Source organism: Sphaeramia orbicularis, chromosome 10 (assembly GCF_902148855.1).
Source record: "Sphaeramia orbicularis chromosome 10, fSphaOr1.1, whole genome shotgun sequence".
Classification (NCBI taxonomy): Eukaryota; Metazoa; Chordata; class Actinopteri; order Kurtiformes; family Apogonidae; genus Sphaeramia; species Sphaeramia orbicularis.
The window spans coordinates 36,891,691-36,910,363 of NC_043966.1; the positions used below are offsets into that span (position 1 = coordinate 36,891,691).

The window sequence follows — 18,673 nt, forward strand, 5'->3', positions numbered from 1 at the left end:
CATATCCCAGCATGCATTGTGGTAGAGGAAGGGCAGGTGGCTCATTTACATTATTGGTAACAGGCAGCCTCAAAGTGTTTTAATTTCACCTGGTCTGCAGGTTTTGGACAAAGCTCATTTTGGTGTAAAGACCTAAAGCCTGATGTACCAGTTTGCTTTTCCGCTGTGTGATTTTGCATACAAGTTACAACATTTACCAGAACTGTCTCTTACTCTCTGCTCTTTTCTCTACCAGAATACAAGACAACTGGGATTAAATGCAGTCTGAGGCACTGGGAGTTTATCAGCCTCTGACATACACTTCAGCTTCACCAAAAGATACCACTCATCTTTTATCCGTAATGCTGCAGAAACGTCGAACATAGTTGGACAGGTCACGGCATGAGCTCCTTCTGGCCATGATGTACAGCTCGGACACTCACATATACCCACCTCCAAACTACAAACAGCTTTCCTGATACAAGTCTCGTGTCAGCTCACAAGGAAACGTCCTGATTGTTTGCAGTAAGATGAACTTTGACAACCACAGCTGTGAAAGCACTGAGGAACTACAGCAGTACCAGCACCGTGTGTACGCAGTGGTGTACAGTGTGATCTTGGCGCCAGGTCTGCTGGGAAACATCTTAGCACTGTGGGTTTTCCTTGTCTACATCAAAGAAACCAAAAAAGCTGTGGTTTTCATGATGAACCTGGCTGTGGCAGACCTGCTGCAGGTAAAAAGCACTGTACATATCTTTCAGTGATGTAATCCCTCACATGTGTCATCTTAATCTAATGTGAATGACCAAAGATATTTTATTTTTAAATGATGCTTCACACAAGTCCTTGTCATTGGTGTCAGTGGTGGGAAACTTGCCAACTAATTTCTCAGTGACAGTCACTGTTACTACCTGTTTTGAGACAGAAGTTCAAATTATTAAAATGAATGAATAAATTAAAAAAAAAAAAAAATGACATTGACACAAAACGGACCCTTTACAGGTTACATACTGTAGAATAGTCCATAGCAAGGTTATAATAGTTTGGGGTTTTTCACCATAGTTTAGTTTTATTTAGTTTTGACTTTTTTTCTCTAATTCTCAGTTTTAATTAGTTTCTAGAGCAGGTTTACTAGTTTTTATTAGTTTTTGTTTTTTTTCTAAATGGTTAGTTTTAGTTTAGTTTAGTTTTAGTATTAGTTTTAGTTTTTTCATATCTTTTGTCTTCCTCACCGTCATATTCAAAGAAATTCCATACAGGACTCTGCTGCTTTCTCCCAACTTTAGTCTCCATGTTGCCAGGTAGAGTGGGGACGAGAAACTGACTCTAAATGCCAAGTGACGAGAAGTGATGAACTGTGAAGTGCTGTATGGCGCTAAAATTGCTCGAGCGAGATAAATTGATTTCATATCAATCCAACATTGACAAAGATGAAAACAAAGGGAATTTTATCCATAATTTTTGTACGTTTTAGTTAGTTTTGTTAGCACACAATACAGTTAGTTATCATCATTTTTACTTTTAATTGTAGTTTTTATTTATTTCAGTTAACAAAAAGGATTTTTCAATTTTAGGATAATAACCTTGGTCCATTGCTGGCAGAAAAAAAATTCCCTTAGTTTAGCTGATTAGGAAATCGTTTACTTCAATTTACCAGTATTTGAAGTTAAGTTGTCAAAACTAACATTTTAGATGCTGAAAATCTGAAACAGAACCTTACACATGCAGCTGTTTTGTAATACAGTCATGAGAAACAAAAACTACATCCTCTTATCCTCTGGTTTTACATACAAATATATTAATTATAATTATCTATCAACTGCCATAAAAAAAGTTGTAAAATGATTCAAATCCAGTCCCAAGTATAAAACAAAGTATATTCCAAGGTTCAATAATGTGTAGATCCACCTTTAGCAGGAATACACTGAAGTATTCATTTTTTCTGTGACTTTATACAACTCTCACATCAGCGTGGAGGAATTTTGGACAGTTCTTCACAACATTACTTCACTTCATTGAGGTTTGTGGGCATTTATTAATGCACGGCTGTGTTAAAGTCCTTTCACCGCATTTCAATTGGCTTGAGGTCTGGACTCTGTCAGACAGATATTTGAGTCTAAAATATTGGGATGCAGAGGAATTCATGGTGGACTCAGTAACTGTAAGGTGCCCAGGCCTTATGACTGGAAAAAAAGCAACAAATTATCACCTCTCCACTATTTGACAGTTGGTATGGGCTGTTTTTGCTGATATGCTGTGTTTGGTTTTGATAGATAGATAGATAGATAGATAGATAGATAGATAGATAGACAGATAGATAGATAGATAGATAGATAGATAGATAGATAGATAGATAGATAGATAGATAGATAGATAGATAGATAGATAGATGACGCACAGTTAAAAAAAACAAAACAAAAACATTAAAATGCATTAAAATGTATTATTTCAGATGTAACTGTACAAACCCTTCTTTTTAACTTCTTTTTATAAAGAAGAGGCTTTTTCCTGGTAACCCTTCCACACAAGACGTACTTAATTGTACCGTCATAAACTTTAACGTGTATCATACAAACTCAGAGCTATAGAGTCTCAGATGTAGTTTTTGTTTTTTCTTTGTGATGGTTTAACTTAGGACATCCACTCCTGTGAAGACTGACCTCTGTCTTGAATGTTTTCCACTTGTGAATAATCTTTCTCACAGTAGAATAATGGATGTCAACTTCTTCCTCCTCTGAGTTTATTCGGGTCTTTCCTCCGTGGTATTGTGTTAATAGAGTTGACCACACTGGCTGATGATCGATAAATCCAGGGCATTTTCTCAGAAGCATCTGGGTGCTACTTACACCCCTCATTGATGTGGAAGCAGGAAGGGCGTACTAGACTTCTCATATACTGCTTCTTCATTTTTGCTTCATTTTTTTTCTAATGTCATGGTAGTATCTGTTGTGTGCTGTGTTACACTTGAGGTTATATTTAAATTTCTGAACATATTGAGCACCATACGATCCTTTATTGGCCCAATTTCATGCAAATAAAATGTGAATGTAGGTGAACAACAGACAAAAAAAATATAGCTAAATTACTATTTAACTAGTGTGTTGACCCCTAGAGAACCACAGGGATACATTTTATTCCTTTATTTTCTTTACTTCTGTGGTAAAGTTCCTTATTATTGTTGTTACTTGTTATTCACTTTCAGTTGAATAACCTCTCAGCCGGCATGTCTGTTTCTGCACATGAAATCTGACACCATGGCAGTCCCGTCCTATTGTTTATCTGTTGCTAGGTAACCTACCTCAATGATGATTCTATGATTTTGGGCATAGCAGCGTAATTGTAAGGCTATTGTATTCCAAAGTTACTATTATCTCCCAAATATTGGTCCTATCAACTTGCCATTTTTGCTAGTCTCTTCTTTGATCACAAATACATAAGTATGCCAAACTGCAGCAGCCAGCTCTTTCCGGATTTTGTATGATACCCAAGAGACACAGAGTCCATTTCCCTTTTATAATATAGGATTACACTTACATACAGTGGCGGAAAAAATTATTAGACCACCCTTGTTTTCTTCAGTTTTTTGTTCATTTTAATGCCTGGTACAACTAAAGGTACATTTGTTTGGACAAATATAAGGATAATAACAAAAGTAGTCCATTAGAGTTTAATTTAAGAGCTGATATCTATCCATTTTCCATCATTTTGTTAATAATAACCAAAATCACTTCAGTTCTTAAATCAATAGCTATGGCATTGTACTGCCAAAAACAGTGCTTTTAGGCATTCCATGTTTTCTTTTCTATCTGTTTTAGTCACATGATACACACAGGGGTTAGTACTTGATTGCATAACCATTGTCAGTGGTCAAAATGTTACGGTTGACTGGTGTAGTTACAAAAGGACATATTGGCAATATCTATGGTAATTCAATTAAATCATCCTAAAGTTAAAGGTCAAATGTATGGTATGCGTATAAATGTAAGTAATGCAAATGTGTAAATTGTGCAGTTGTTGTTGCATGATCTGCTACATTAGCCTGCCTTTGGGGCTGTTTTCCATTACAATCAAACTTATTATTGAATTTAGTTCTGGTGCATTAGCTTGTATTTAGTATACGCAGGAGTACAGTACTCATTCATTGTTATGAAGTAACTGAAGGCCTGGCAGAGAGAAGCTACACAGAATGTTAATGGGGAAAAAGGTATCTTATCACCAGATTAAGCTGCCGTATCAAGTTGCTAGATCTCATAATAATAGAATAATATCTAAAGATGCTGTTTTTTCAGCCTCTTCTTTACTTGTGTTTCAGTACAGTTCCTCTAAAAACACTGTGACACTCTGTTCTCCTCAGGTTCTCTCTCTGCCTCTGCGGATCTACTATTACCTGAACAACCACTGGTCCTTCGGCCACACTCTCTGCATGATCTGCTTCTATCTGAAGTACGTCAACATGTACGCCTCCATCTACTTCCTGGTGTGTGTCAGTGTGCGTCGCTGTGAACTCATCATGCGTCCACTGAGGTACAACTCACCCAGGAGAAAAGGCGACATAGTTATCTGTGTCCTGGGCTGGCTGTTGGTCTGTCTGGGCTGTTTACCCTTCCCTCTGCTGAGGAACAGCTCAGGGTACCGGACCTCCCTCTCTGGACCCAACCTGACTGACGTTTGTTTCTCGGAACTGCCCATGAGGCCTGTGAGCGCCCCGGCAGCCTGGGCCCTGCTGATCTTAGCAGAGCTGCTGGGCTTCATCATCCCTCTGGTTTTAGTGTTAGCCTGCACCTGTCTGACCGCCGGGAGCCTACGAAAGTCAACATCAAGCGCCATTTCTGACCGAGGAGAGAAGCGGAGGGCGTTACGGATGGTGCTGAGCTGTGCTGTGGTGTTCTTAGTGTGTTTTGCTCCTTATCATATCACTATGCCACTGGACTTCCTGGCAAAGGCCAACGCTCTGAGCAGCTGCGCACTCAGGGACTTGATTCTACGATGTCACCCCGTCACCCTCTGTCTGGCCAGTCTGAACTGTAGCCTGGACCCACTCATGTATTATTTCACAACTGATGAATTCTGGAGAAGGCTGAGCAAGTCTGAGATACCAGACGGTATCACTTTAGGCAGACGTCTGTCCTGCATAACTGGAGAAGACGTGCAGGACAACTGTGAGAGTCAAACCTGTATGACATGACAAACTCCCATTTGTAGGACAAACATTGCGAAGTAAACCACTAAAATTTGAGAATTAAATTTGAGACTGTGTTTAAAGGTTCAATATGTAAGACCGAAGGCTTTGGTAAGAGAACAAGTATTGATTCTACTTCTTTACTCACCATGTACAAACTGAACAGTATAAATGTAGTCATTCCTACTGGTTGTTTCTGTGCAAAAGTAACCAAACCATTCTATTTTTAAATGAAATAAAACAATAGACCAAAAGTAACATGAAGGCCACTTAAGAGTGAATCAGATTCCTCAGACCTTGAAATATTATGGTGCCTTCTCTTCCACTCTCTCATCTGTTTTGTCTTACTGCAGTTTTTATGCCAGTTTTATCTTGTTATATTTGTTGCATACGCTCTTGACAAATACATCAAAAGACCATTCTTTTTTTGACAATTCTCCTCAAATGCATCAGAGCTAAAGTAACTTCAGTAACATCTCTGGAGTACAAAGTATTTATTTCTGTTCAAATGTAGTGAATAGTGCTGTACTATTTGAGATTGGTAGTTTGTAATGGTCAAACAATCCAAAAGAACTTGAGTTTTGATCTGTAGGGATATCACCAAGATGCCTATGCACGGCGTCATTTATTTCTTAACATTTATTGAACTGTGAGGTAAATCTGTGGCTGTTCAGGGGAGATATTAGCCAAATCTTGTGTACTCTTGTATAATCTTAAACCAAGAATGTGTAACAACAAAAGGGGAACACAGAAGAGTGTGGGAATTCTGCAGTTTAATGACTACTGAGACCGTGGGACCATGTTAAACTTACCAAAGCTAAATAACACTAGTAATATATTTACTCTTAAACCTTTAAAATAATTATTTTGGTCTTATGGTAAGAAACCTGACTTCTTTAGCCATATCATATTCTTAATATATTTGGAAAATGTGGCTGCTGTAATGTGTTTGCTCTGTGTCTGGTCTGGTGTTTGTCCTCACTTGGTCTTGGTTTAGGTGGTCTAGACTACAACTCTGAAAGGAAGTTAAAGCAAAAGGTTGGCAGAAAAAATCCAAGTATTGGTTACTCTGTACCTGTGGTGTTGGAGCCTCTGTTGTGCAGAGCCAGTTGTTAGCTAACTCCATATCTAAGCTAACAGTAGCAAATGTTGTAGAGGAGCAGAGGAGGCACCAAAGACCCTCAGTGTAGAGGTCGGAGGCACAAATACTTCATTATTATAGTTTTCAGTATCTGTACTTGAGTATTTATTTCTCTGAAAGTTTTTACTTTTACTCCCTACTGTTTAATATAAATATCTGCACCTTCCTAAAGCATTTAAGGGAAATTTTTAAATCTATCTATCTATCTATCTATCTATCTATCTATCTATCTATCTATCTATCTATCTATCTATCTATCTATCTATCTATCTATCTATCTATCTATCTATCTATCTATCTATCTATCTATCAGAAAATAAACATAACTAGATGTAGGCCTAAATGTCAAGAAGACAATTTTTAGTACATATTGGAACCTGTTCATTACCACTTTTCAAGTTGCTGAATTAATATTTCTACTAGAGTCTGTTTTTATTCACATACTTGCACTTCTGTAAAGACAAAGTGCAGTTCTGCCTTTTTGAGTTGTCCACAAACAAATCAGAACACAAGCTGTTGAATTAGAAATGCTGTTAACATCAAAAAATGTCCTGTTTCCAGCACAAAACAAACTCAAACTTCATTTAAGAACACAACTACATACAAATCTTACATATTGAACCTTTAAAAATTCTATTTACATACAAAGTAGAATGTGAATATGTAGTGAAAAATGTTGTCTATTTATTTTTTGTAGAGACATGTCTGTTTTTTCTAAATGTGTATGACCTGGTGAAGAGTGACATGTTCCTGTTTTGAAGGATGGACCTGCCAAAAATAGTCAAAGTAAGAATACAGGAAAACCCCTAAACCGGCTGCACTTTTCCTTTTGATACCGTTTCATGATAAGAGCGTGGACGGGAGGGGGACGAATGAGTTGACTGTTGACTTTCCATACATGCTGCTTGGTCTCCTTGGTAACAAAAGTGTCAGAAAATATTTAGTCGGTAAAGAAATCCAACTTTATTCAACAACAAAGTGAACTCAGTTTATTAGCTGCACACAACATTTGTTTTTCCCTAATGTCCTATTGTATATGTATTCATACTCAGTTAAAAAGCTGAAACAGAAACACTTTTGTACAAACACACTTCCTGTCTGATTGTCTTTCTGTACAGGCTTTGAGTGGGAGACTTGAAATAGCTTACAAGTTCATAAGCAAAAGCCCCATGCTTTGTGCTTCTCTTAAGAGCTTTAAAAAAAACCAAGGACAGTGACGTTATGCAAATTTATTGCATGGTTTTACGAATTTAAATACATAGAATTCCGCAAAACCCTCAGTACGTTGAATACTAATTTCTCATTGCTGTCTTAATAAAAGTGATTTCTTATTATGGGACTACACATTCAAATAAGACATTGTCAAAAGGAATAAGAAGTACCTCATCAGTAAAAAATTGGCTCAAATTTCCCTTCAGCGTCATCTCATAAACCGTCCTGCGAGTGTTGTTTTTCACAAATGAGGTTTCTACACAAACACAAACACTGGTCACATGGTGGCTGGACTGTTCACCATCAGTTACATGAGGTTAATAATAAATCACAGCAGGACAGCAGAGGCCTCTGGGTGCAGCAGGGCACTCTGGGAATTATCTACAACGTGGTGACTGAGAGCTCTGGCTTGTGCAAAGACGACCATGTTACATGTGTCATGTAACTGCACTGTACTGTAGGTAGGTTGCCATGGTGACCTGTTCTACATCCTACTACAGGAACATATGTTTTCTGAAGGAGACAAGGCTGCTCTATTAAGCACATTTTAAGAGTGGGAACGGTAGGCTGACATACAAACAGGTCTTGATATGAACGACTTCTCATCATCAGAAGGATATTCAGTAGACAACAACTCTCATCTCTGGAAGTGACTGGAAGTTGGAATACAATAATAGCGATAAGATCAGTCTGCAGGACGTTGAAGCAACAGAAGAAAAGCAAACACAAGGAACGAAACTCAGTAAATTCTCAGTTAGCAGGCTGATGCAGATTATCAGTACAAGACTAGCTCGTGAATACTTACTTAGCGTAATAAGCAAAGACCTCTACAGGTGCGTGGGAGTAACAGCAGAGGAGGAGTTATAGGCTAGAACACTGTAACGTAAATTCACATATCACTAAAGCTAAAGCAGGGAGGCAAAAAACTGGAGATTTATACAAAAGTAACTTTCCACTTTGAAAGTTGTGCCCTACTTCGCCCACTCCCGTCCACTCTCTCTCCCTGTCATCACACTCTCACTCTCTCTCTCTCTCTCCGACCTAAGCCGCTCCATTTAGGCTTTGCAGATCCTGGTCTCTGTCACAAACGTGTTTTCAAAGTGGTGGATGGTGAAGCAGTCTTCAGCAGCACGTTTCTGGATGCCTCCACCTGACACACACAAGGACAGTCACATTAATATAACATGTTCATACTTTTAACCCAGTCGTGTTGAAACAGAAACATTCCCAAATAGGTCTGTGTGCTACGACAAACATCTCATATTCGGTGATTATTTATTATTTAAGTGTTGTTTCATATCCAGAAAACAATATAGCATGTAAATTAAATGATAAAGAGTAAAACTGATGCTTTTTTAAATAATACACTTAATTTATATAACATTGTTACTCATACTTTGATGCTTTTTTCCTTCTTTTTAGAACCTTTCAAATATTCGCAGCTAACATGGAGCAGAAAAAATGGTATTAATGATAAAATATGAAAGTAGAAATATTCAACTATATAAGTGAACTAAATAAATCAGCCTACAAATAGTTATTATGGTCAAAAGTATCCAAACCAAACAAAATTAATTATCTTTAACAGAAGAAATGTTGAAACAGCAGCAAATAAAAATGGAATACAAGCCTAATGTAACGATGTAGAAATTGCTAAATTAAAATATTCAAAGCCTAAATTTTTATCACCAAAATGAGCCTCAGAAGATAAATATGTAAAATTTAAGTAAGAATAAAACTATTTTGTTGTTAATGTGAAAAGTTATTGTGACTGAATTGAAATGGAGGTAATTTAAATAAATAGTTTAAATAAAAACATACATTTAAATACTTTGGCACCAGATACATTACCTAAGTCATAATTTTGGCCAAATTGTGACTAACTTTACTCTCCTAACACTGTGGCTTCATTTTGTATCATTGGCTATGATCTGAAAAAGAAAAAGGGATTTGGCAATTACGCTAAGACGCTAAGTTATGATTATATCTCTGATTCTGTCTGCGGTAACCACAAATGTCTAGAGTCTAAAACTGTACTCTCTCAGGCTCAACTGAAACTCATCTGCTCTTTCCTCACAGTGAAAAGGCATCACGTGATCATACACTGATCTAAATGGACAGTTTAGTCATGTGTTCATTTACTTTCTGTAATTTTCCATGAAGAGTAAATGAGTTACAAAGGCTTACACCAATTTCACATGTGAAAAACCTGAAGTGAACACTGTGAGCGTACAATGTGATGAAGGTAAATGTATGAATTTATAGAGGAATGATTCTGTTCCTGGACTTTTTATCACTATGAGCAGTTTTTTTCAACAACAAATCAAACCCATGCTTCCTGTTGTTCAGCAGACCTTGCAGACTGGCACGGCGTTGCATTCTGTAGGTTTCCTTGCCATCACACAGGCGGCGGATATAGAAACCCAGAGGCTTAATATCGTCAATGCGCTCCGTCACCACCAGATCCTCGTGCACCAGGTAGCTGCGATATGAGCCAGACTGAAGAAAAGAGATTAGAGCACAACTTTATTAACCAACACATCTTCGTGGACAGGAGTAGAGCAGAGCGTGACGACAACGAGTGGGAAGGACTTATCTAATACCTGAATCATCCCCAGACTTCTGCAAATTTGCACAACACTTTCACACTAGATAATGAAATTCATTGTTGCACCATCACCCACCGAATCCCAACTGCACTGCATGGTGGTTAACTCAGCAAAAGCAACTTTTAGAAACTTCCTGCTCCTAGTACCACCACAGAATCATGCTTATGTCTGATTTAAAACTGTACATTCAGTATGAAATAGTTTGCAAACAATGGTGAAGGGCATAAGGTTATACATTCTACAGACCTGTGCCAAAATGGACAATTACATGCTATCCGATAATTATGGAAAAGCACAAACAGGATTCATGTGATTAAAGCACTGACAATTAATGGAATTAACCCTTTTCAACACTCACATTTGCATATTTGTTTTTAGATGTCGGGAGACTTACAACCAAATAAAATAGAGCAATAATTCTTCTTGCATATAAAATCAGAGGGGTTAAACTTACATATCACATATTCAGTATGTTACCTTCCACTAACAGATTTGCAGAGATTCAGAAAAACAACAAAAACATTATAATCCAGACCAAGGGTGCCTTATAGATCTGATGTGGTATTCCCAGCATTCCTATGTTGGAATTAGGGCTGCACAATATTGGAAAAAACTGACATGGTGAATTCTTTTAACCCTGCGATATTTATTGCGATATGAAAAAAATATTCAGGAGGATATAACAGCTGTGTGGCGCTGACGTAAATGGTCAAACAAATTAGTTGTGTTTCCTCTCATTGGGGCAACAGGTGTAAGGCACTATTGACACAGAACATGTGTTTCAATATCATCCTTCTTATAGCCAAAATAATTCTAGAAAACTGATGTTGCTTTTCTTTTAGGCAGCAAGTCTTCATTTATGGTGATTTTCTCTTCTTCGTTGCTCATTTTTCAACACTGCAGTGTTTCCTGTGGAATTGATCTGTTGGTGTGGCGGAGTTTTAATCTGGGGTGGCGGAGGGTGGGGGGGTGTAAATGCGTGCGCGATTCGGTTGGGCGGTTTCCGTCTGACATATAATACTATGGGGGTATGGGGCAGTGCAGACCGTGCCGCCTGCAGAAGTGAAAGTGAAAGGTAACGCTCATTTATCTTTTCCCTACCTCCTGAAGCTTCGCTAACTTTCATTTGAAGGGGCAGGACGTGGCGCTGCGCCATGGCTAAACCTTACCAGTGGAAACGCTGTTTTGTTACCAGCGACTTACTCCACATGCAGGGGCGTGGTCTGCTTCGGCAAACTGATTAAGGATGAATGTGATTGGTGGATCGCTGTGCACAGTGTGTGTCTGGTACCCTTGAAATTAGATGAGAACACGTTGAGTTCATTTGCCTCCAACATCGCAGGACCTGTGATCACATGTACATCACGATGACGATGCGCAAACAATATACTGTGCAGCTCTAGTTGGAATATATGTAATAAGCATCAACTGTCCAGTGGTTTTCTTACACGTCACTACCCACAACAACAGGAAGTAACATCATTTTACGTGTGGTTTGAAAGGTTCTGTGCATCTTCTGCATTTATAAGGTTGAGGGATGCAGTTATGGCACTGCTGTATATAGAAAAATATGTGTAAAAACAAAAATTTTTCATTTTTGGGTGGTTATTGCACTTTTTTTTTAGCAATTTATTGGGTTAGTATGGACTTATTACATACATATTATTAAAACATGGGTTATAAGGGATGTATTGATGTACAGGACTTTAAAAAGCTCCAAAATATGGCACTACAGAATGTAAAAATAGGACCAAAGGCCCTGTATCTCACCAACATATTTTGTCAAGAATCAATACCAAGTTGAATTTGTGAGGTTGTCAGGTTCTGTCTCTATATTAGAGTCCTGTGGTCTGAATGCAAGAGATCAATCTCCCAACAGAAGTGGGTGGAGGAGAACTCAACTAATTAAATGAAAGTCCATATATGACGTCTATCAGTGCTCACTAGTGACTATATTGATATCTGTAACCATTTACATGTTATAAACCATCAAAATATGACCCATTATGAGTAAAAGCACAATTTTTTAATAATTCAAAACTTTGTCCAAAATTTGAACATCAAAATTTCTCAAAACTGTGAACATACTTTGTAGACATTGTCCCAAGGAAGCTACATAAAAAATTTTAAATAAATCCGATGAGTAATTTTGTCAGGGAAGATGAAATTGCTAATGGCAAAGGCGAAGGCAAAGATGAGGACCATTACAGCGGACACAGCACCTTCACAAGAGCTCCTGAAAAATGTAAATGTATCCTCTGGTGACCTGGTTCTATGGTGGGTCATTAAGGGTTAATGTCTTTAACCCTGGGTCTTTAATACTAAGGTGTGAGTGTGAGTTCAAGGCTGTCCGCTACTCACCATCAGCTGTGAGAAGAGGTCGATGAGGTCCTGAGGGGGGAGCACCACCGAGGTGTTGAGGGGGATCACGAAGCATGTCCTCAGGGTCAGATCCAAATACGCTGTCAGCTTCTACTCGCAAAGATAAAACAGAATCAACAACAGGAGTGCACAACCATATGAGTAATATGACGGACTATTTAACCGTCCAATGTCCTCACCCTGTTGAAGTCGTGGAGGATGTAGGCGGGATCTCCAGGCCTGAAGCGGGGAGGGGGGACGCTGATGACGGCCATGTTGTCTGAAATCTCCACCTTCTCCTCCACTTGGGGCAGGTAGTATGGCTGGCTCTCCTGTCCGGCTCCAGCTGACACGTCGCTGAACTGCATCGCTCCATGATACAGCCTCTGCACCACAGAACACTGATTTACCCCCCCTATCTCAGCCATGACCTCATATCAGCGTATATGAGTATTAACCAGGTGTCACCACTACACTGGTCCAATGTGTACAGTACATGTAGAAGAAACCTGTGACTCAGGTACATTATTACCAGGATCTACTGGTCTGGGCTGTAACCACATGTGCCTCCGCTGGTTTCAGATCTGTTTTCAGTTCAAATAAACCAAGTTACTTAAAGATTAAATCCTGCAGCATTTCATGAGCTTTTTACCTCCAGGAGGGGGCTCCAAATACAAGGGTTTACTGCAGTTCAGTATAATGAAACACTCCAGAAATAGGAAACTGTGCACCCAGAAATACAAAACAAAAAGATATAAGAAACAAAAAAAAAAACAAGACATATTTATTTAACTAATATGCACCTGTCACTTAACTAGAATTAATCCTTCTTCAATCCAGGGGTCAATTCTCTTTCAAACGTATTTTTTTTCTATCAGATATATGTATTTCTTTCACATAAATACTCAATAGAGGCATTGATGGAACTATATTGCATCAACATATGTTCAATCTTCACTGCAATCAATAGAATTCAAAGTTTTTGCTTATTATATTCACTAATGCATAGTTTAATTTCATGAAAATGAGAGTAATTACACATACGCATAGTTTCATTCTCATTTCTAGATTTAGTTTACTTGTTATTTGTGATGAATTACTATTATTTTTCATTCATTCATCATTAGTTTATTAGATATACAGTTCAATGTCACCTTATCTCTAATAAAGTGAAAAGTACTTCATTTCCGTTAGTGTTGAACTGGGTTGGATCTTAATCCCACATTTTGTCTCTTCAGACCCACTCCCACTACTTGGGATTTTCTCCTCATGTGGCTGAAAATACATATACTAGCAACATTAAATCAGAGCTCTTGACTTTTACAACATTTAATTGAAACACAAACTGGCTATAAATTAGAAAAAATCAGAAAAAAAGAAGTAACTTATTAACAAAATGAACAAAAAACCTCGACAAAATAAAAAAATAAATTAAATAAATTCTAAATTAAAACAAAAATAAACTCAGTGTTTAATATCTTTCATTAATTTTACATAAATGAGGTGAAAATTGTCCAATTATTAAGTGAAAATCTACAAATGTATCTGCTGGATTAACGCTGAAGGGTTCAAGATCTCAGCCAAAATCAGTAAATTTAGACTTTGACCTTTTCTTAATTAATAACTCAAATCAGTTTATTTATTATCAACCACAATGTTTTATGGCGCAGTGGTCAAAGCTCCTGACCCTGTAACTGAACACACAGCACAACACAAATACGTGAATCTGCACTTTTCTCTAAAGACGGAAGTGTGAGTCGGAGTCAGCACTCTGGTTTCCCACCGAGACCAGAAGTGTCCCATCAGCATCTCAGAAGGAGCCTGAATAATGAGAATACCTAAACTTAAATAACACCCCCCTCCTTCCCACTGAGGGTGTCAGCTTTAATGGGGAAATAATTAGGGATTCTATACTGAATTGGTTTGTACGAGTTCCAAAAAGGGTCTGGATTTTGCCATATGTAGTTGGGTCATAAGATCATAAAATGTCAAAAAATCCATTCACAAAACACTAACACATGCACTTGTGTAATTATAACTGTGCTGACACAAAATGTAAATATAGTTATAGGAAAATGTGTTCCAAAATATTTTCCACAGATCTCAAGTCCCCCCTAAAATGGCATTTTTCTATAGTCCCTAATTTACGATGACAAACTTGCATGTCAAATATAACCATTAAAATACACTTTTTTGAATGATTTATGTTCATGTGTCAACATATTTTAATCAAGTGGTGCCAGGCACAACAAACCCCGCCCCTTGCACGTACTTCCCCCATTTTAAGTGAATGGGAAGATTTTTTAAAAATCATAAAAAATTTGAACTTTGACCTACTGTTCCCAAAATGTAACATCTGGTCTGGGTCACTGACAATCTATAAACCCAATCTGGTATGAATTCAACCAATCGTTTTGCTGCTAGAGTGTTAACAAACAAACAAACAAACAAAAAGACCGAACCAAAAACAATTCCCCTTGCCTCCCCTTTGGGGGGGGCTGGGTAATAACAGTAATGATGCTGTGAAGTTGTGTCCTACAACATGCATGCAACGCTGTTACCGAAACCTATTTAGCATCAGAGAGGAAGAGGAAAAACAATGAGTCACATGACAAAGAGGAAAACACACCGTGCTAACACCGCAAGTGACCTAGGATACGTCCTTTCCTTTATTTTTCATATTTTTCCAATCTTTTCAGCCTGGACTGAATGTGTCACTCTAATCAAAATAATCCTGTTAGTCATATAATCAGAATAAGATCAAGTAATTAAAAGTTTTATTATTTATTAATAAAACTGTCCTTGATGTTTAACAGTAACATTACATTCCACAGCTTATATCTATTCCTGAAAAAGCCAACATTAGCACTGATATTCAACTATCATTTTGACAAATTATATCTTATACTTCTACCCATGCTACAGTGAATAATTTCATGAAATATGATGTGCAATACTTGCTATTTACACAGAAGTGCAATAAACTTCTGTTCCTCCAGAAAATGTTAATATGTATGTGTGTATGTATGTGTGTATACATGTGTGTATGCATGTTCCACAAATCAGATGTGTCTTTCCAGTACCAATGTTAATAGTTCCTTGCTCATAGCTTTCAGCTTTTAGCTGCAGCAGTCATAATTTATATATGATATTTTTTCTGTTTCATTTTTATCATTCTTGTACAGTGTTTAAGTACGTTTAATTGAAGAATTTTTTTTTAACTTTGGCTTTTATCTTTTCACCTGACTCTAAGAGATGACTGCACAAGGCCCTTATGTGCCTGGACTGTTTGTGCACAAGTGGCAGACAAAAGTAGGCATGAATGATGATGATGATGATGATGATGATGATGATGATTATAAGTATTATATTATTACTATTATTATTGTAGTTGTTGTTGTTCTTGTAATCATGATTATTATATATTGACTGCTGACATACACACCTTCGGGGTGAAATATCGGTAGAGACACGCTCCCCCCACGATGAGGCCACTGAGGATGAAGGCGATGCCCAGCAGGGTGAGCAGACAGCGACCTGTGGAGCCCTCAGTCCCTGCAGGAGCAGAGGCCAGCTCCGGATCCTGCACACACACCAACACACACACACACACACACACACACACACAGGCACATAATGCGATCAGCGGTATAACAGGAGGCTTTCTGGTGTCCCCTGTCATGATCAACACACATATGCACACATATATTTATATACAGCTTTGAGTCAGCGGTCCTATAATCCAGCTGGATGTTCGGCCTCTGTGCGCCAGCTGTTCAGGGGATGGGCGGGCCCGGGTCTGCATCAGGTGGACTAAGGAGCAATAACCAAACACACTGCACTGCACGGTGGTAACATGCAAGAAAAAACACCCCCCCTCCCGTCCTAAACCCTGGGGCCTGTGAGATTAAAGTGGGTGAAATGCACGGCCCTTGTGTTGCAGGCCTGCAGCCGGTGTCCAGCCCATCATAACGGACCCGGGCTCAGACACCGCGGTAGCTCACCTTCACCGCTGCCGGAGCCTCCTTCCCCAGCGCCTTCTGCGCCAGAGCAGAGTTAAACGCGATCTTCACCATGCCTGGGCCGAGGACTCCGCTGGAGATCCGGTGCAGAAGCGGTGGGTGTCGGTGGGTGCTGGACCGGACTGGACTGCAGGCTGTGGTTTATTCTCAGCTGCTCCGCGCGCAGTGACGCACTTTGCAACCTCGGCTTTATCTAGCGCTTCCGGTGGCTGGAGGGGATTAAGACGACATGTAGACCAGCAGCCAGGGAATGTACCCAAAAACACAACATACGTATCACACACACACAGCAGTCTCCTGGCATTATTTACACGGTTATCTGACAGGACAAACTATTTTCCCCTCTTTTATTGTCTGTAGCGTCATCTTATTATCTGTATTTATCTGTATATTTGGTGCCATCTAGTGGCTTCAAGTATAAACTGAAGCCTTTCTCTTGCAAAAATGAGAAATCGGCATTAATCCATTAGACTGAACCAAATCCATGAAGACTTGAACTGTTTACACTTTCAGTTAAACGTGCCTCCCTGTTCCTGTTCTATTCCTTATAGTACATGGCATTAAAGTGACTCAATCATGCGAGGACTCTGCTGTAATGAATTTAAAGATATTTCCAGTGTATAATGTAGCCTATTCATCACTATAAACATTCCACTCTGTAAACTAACTCTGCAAATATATTCCCTCCTACAGGCTGGGCTCTACCTGCCAGTGTGTCTGCCCACTCACACTAACACACACAGCCTCCACAGCACAGAGTGGAGACACAGGCCACTGCCAAGGCTATACAGTACGTCTGACACATATCCTCAAACCTCTCTCTCTCCCTCTGGTCTGTGGTGGTCCTCTGCTTCCTCTGCTTTCACTCTCCTGACTCACTTAGAGTTGCACATAAAGGTAAATAAACACTTACTGCTGCACCAACGCTCTAATTCTGAGCAACCCGTGGCATCTCTCCAGCCCTCTGCATAGCAACTGTACCATATGTATCTCACAAACACACACATGCATACACGCACTCTGCAAGGCTATGATATTTCCTCTGTTAAACAGACAGATTGGACCGGTAATCACCACTGAAAGGTACATAAACAGAGCAGCTGATTTCTGTACCTAACTCCCCCTCTATGCGCTCCCCCCACACCCACTCTCCAAGAAAATCCTAAGTGGTCCTGAAAGCTTGTTTATGAGCTCGTCTTACGCTGTGTTTGATCTGAGAGCTTGCCCACACATGCGTGCGTGGACACACACGCACACAACACGCAGCGACTCAGAGACAGAGCCAGCATTAGCAGTAATAGCTGAGATGATAAACAAAAGACTTAGATTTAATCCTGAGGGCTTCTCGGCATCACACACACCAGAGGAAGAGGGAAAAAAATGAATGGGTGGGGGGAGGCCACCACATTTTCTTTCCAGAGGGAAACAAGGGATGATTGGGGACGAGGGGTTTGCAGCATATAGAGGCAGGTGGGGGGTGAAATGGAGGGATTCTGGAGGAGAGTAAAGTGATGACTGGGGAAAACACAGAGTGGGGAGTTGCAGGGAGAGGCAGAGCAATCTGCAGTGTCTGATGCTTGAGTGAGTTTTCCGAAGAGCTGATTAACAGCAGATTAAACTCCCCGTCCTGTCCAGTTTACATCTCCAACTTTGTAACACGCCTGCTAGGTAGAGTTTCTGTGCCTCTCAGAGTGAAAAGCAGAAAAAGTGTATACACAAACGAACGCACACACAGAGACGCACAGAGGCGAGTTGGCGTCAGAATGGTGGATGGCAGGCGTGTGTGTGATGGAGTTTGAATGCCAGTGTTTTCCTGTGGTCTGGAGAAAACGTCCAATAAAAGCAATAAAAAAAAAATACACATGCGGCACACACACATGTATAGGCAAACACACACTCCTGCCTGCTCTGTCAGCAAACTGTGAAAGTCTACAGGGGCGTACTGGTTTAGCAAAGTGTGAGAAAAAGAAGCTCTCACGCATGACATCACCCATTTATAAGCCAACACATGTGTACACACATATGGGCACTCACCTCAGAGATTTGTCATCAATTTCAATACCAGACATGTGAAGCCACAAGTGACAAATGACTTTGTCCCCTTTTTTTTGTAACAAATACACCCAACACATTCGCACATGCACACACTTCAAACACATTCAGGCCTGAA

General features: G+C 39.3%; 2 protein-coding genes across 2 annotated transcripts in view; one reads left to right on the forward strand and one right to left on the reverse strand.

Moving 5' to 3' along the window:
* LOC115426848 (uncharacterized) overlaps nt 1–7,689 on the forward strand; it is a 21,833-nt gene extending 14,144 nt beyond the window's left edge. Inside the window, exons 5-6 of the mRNA XM_030145078.1 lie at nt 465–713; nt 4,334–7,689. Coding sequence (XP_030000938.1) covers nt 465–713; nt 4,334–5,164 — 1,080 coding nt within the window. The 3' untranslated portion in view covers nt 5,165–7,689. The remainder of the gene's footprint in view (nt 1–464; nt 714–4,333) is intronic.
* On the reverse strand, nt 7,244–16,811 carry LOC115426661 (integral membrane protein 2A). The gene is made up of 6 exons (XM_030144788.1): nt 16,486–16,811; nt 15,927–16,064; nt 12,682–12,867; nt 12,482–12,592; nt 9,866–10,010; nt 7,244–8,661 (listed from the first exon to the last, which is right to left on the reverse strand). The coding sequence occupies exons 1-6, from the start codon at nt 16,555–16,557 to the stop codon at nt 8,567–8,569; spliced, it is 747 nt and encodes a 248-aa protein (XP_030000648.1). The 5' UTR covers nt 16,558–16,811; the 3' UTR covers nt 7,244–8,566.
* Between the last annotated feature and the right edge of the window lie 1,862 nt (nt 16,812–18,673).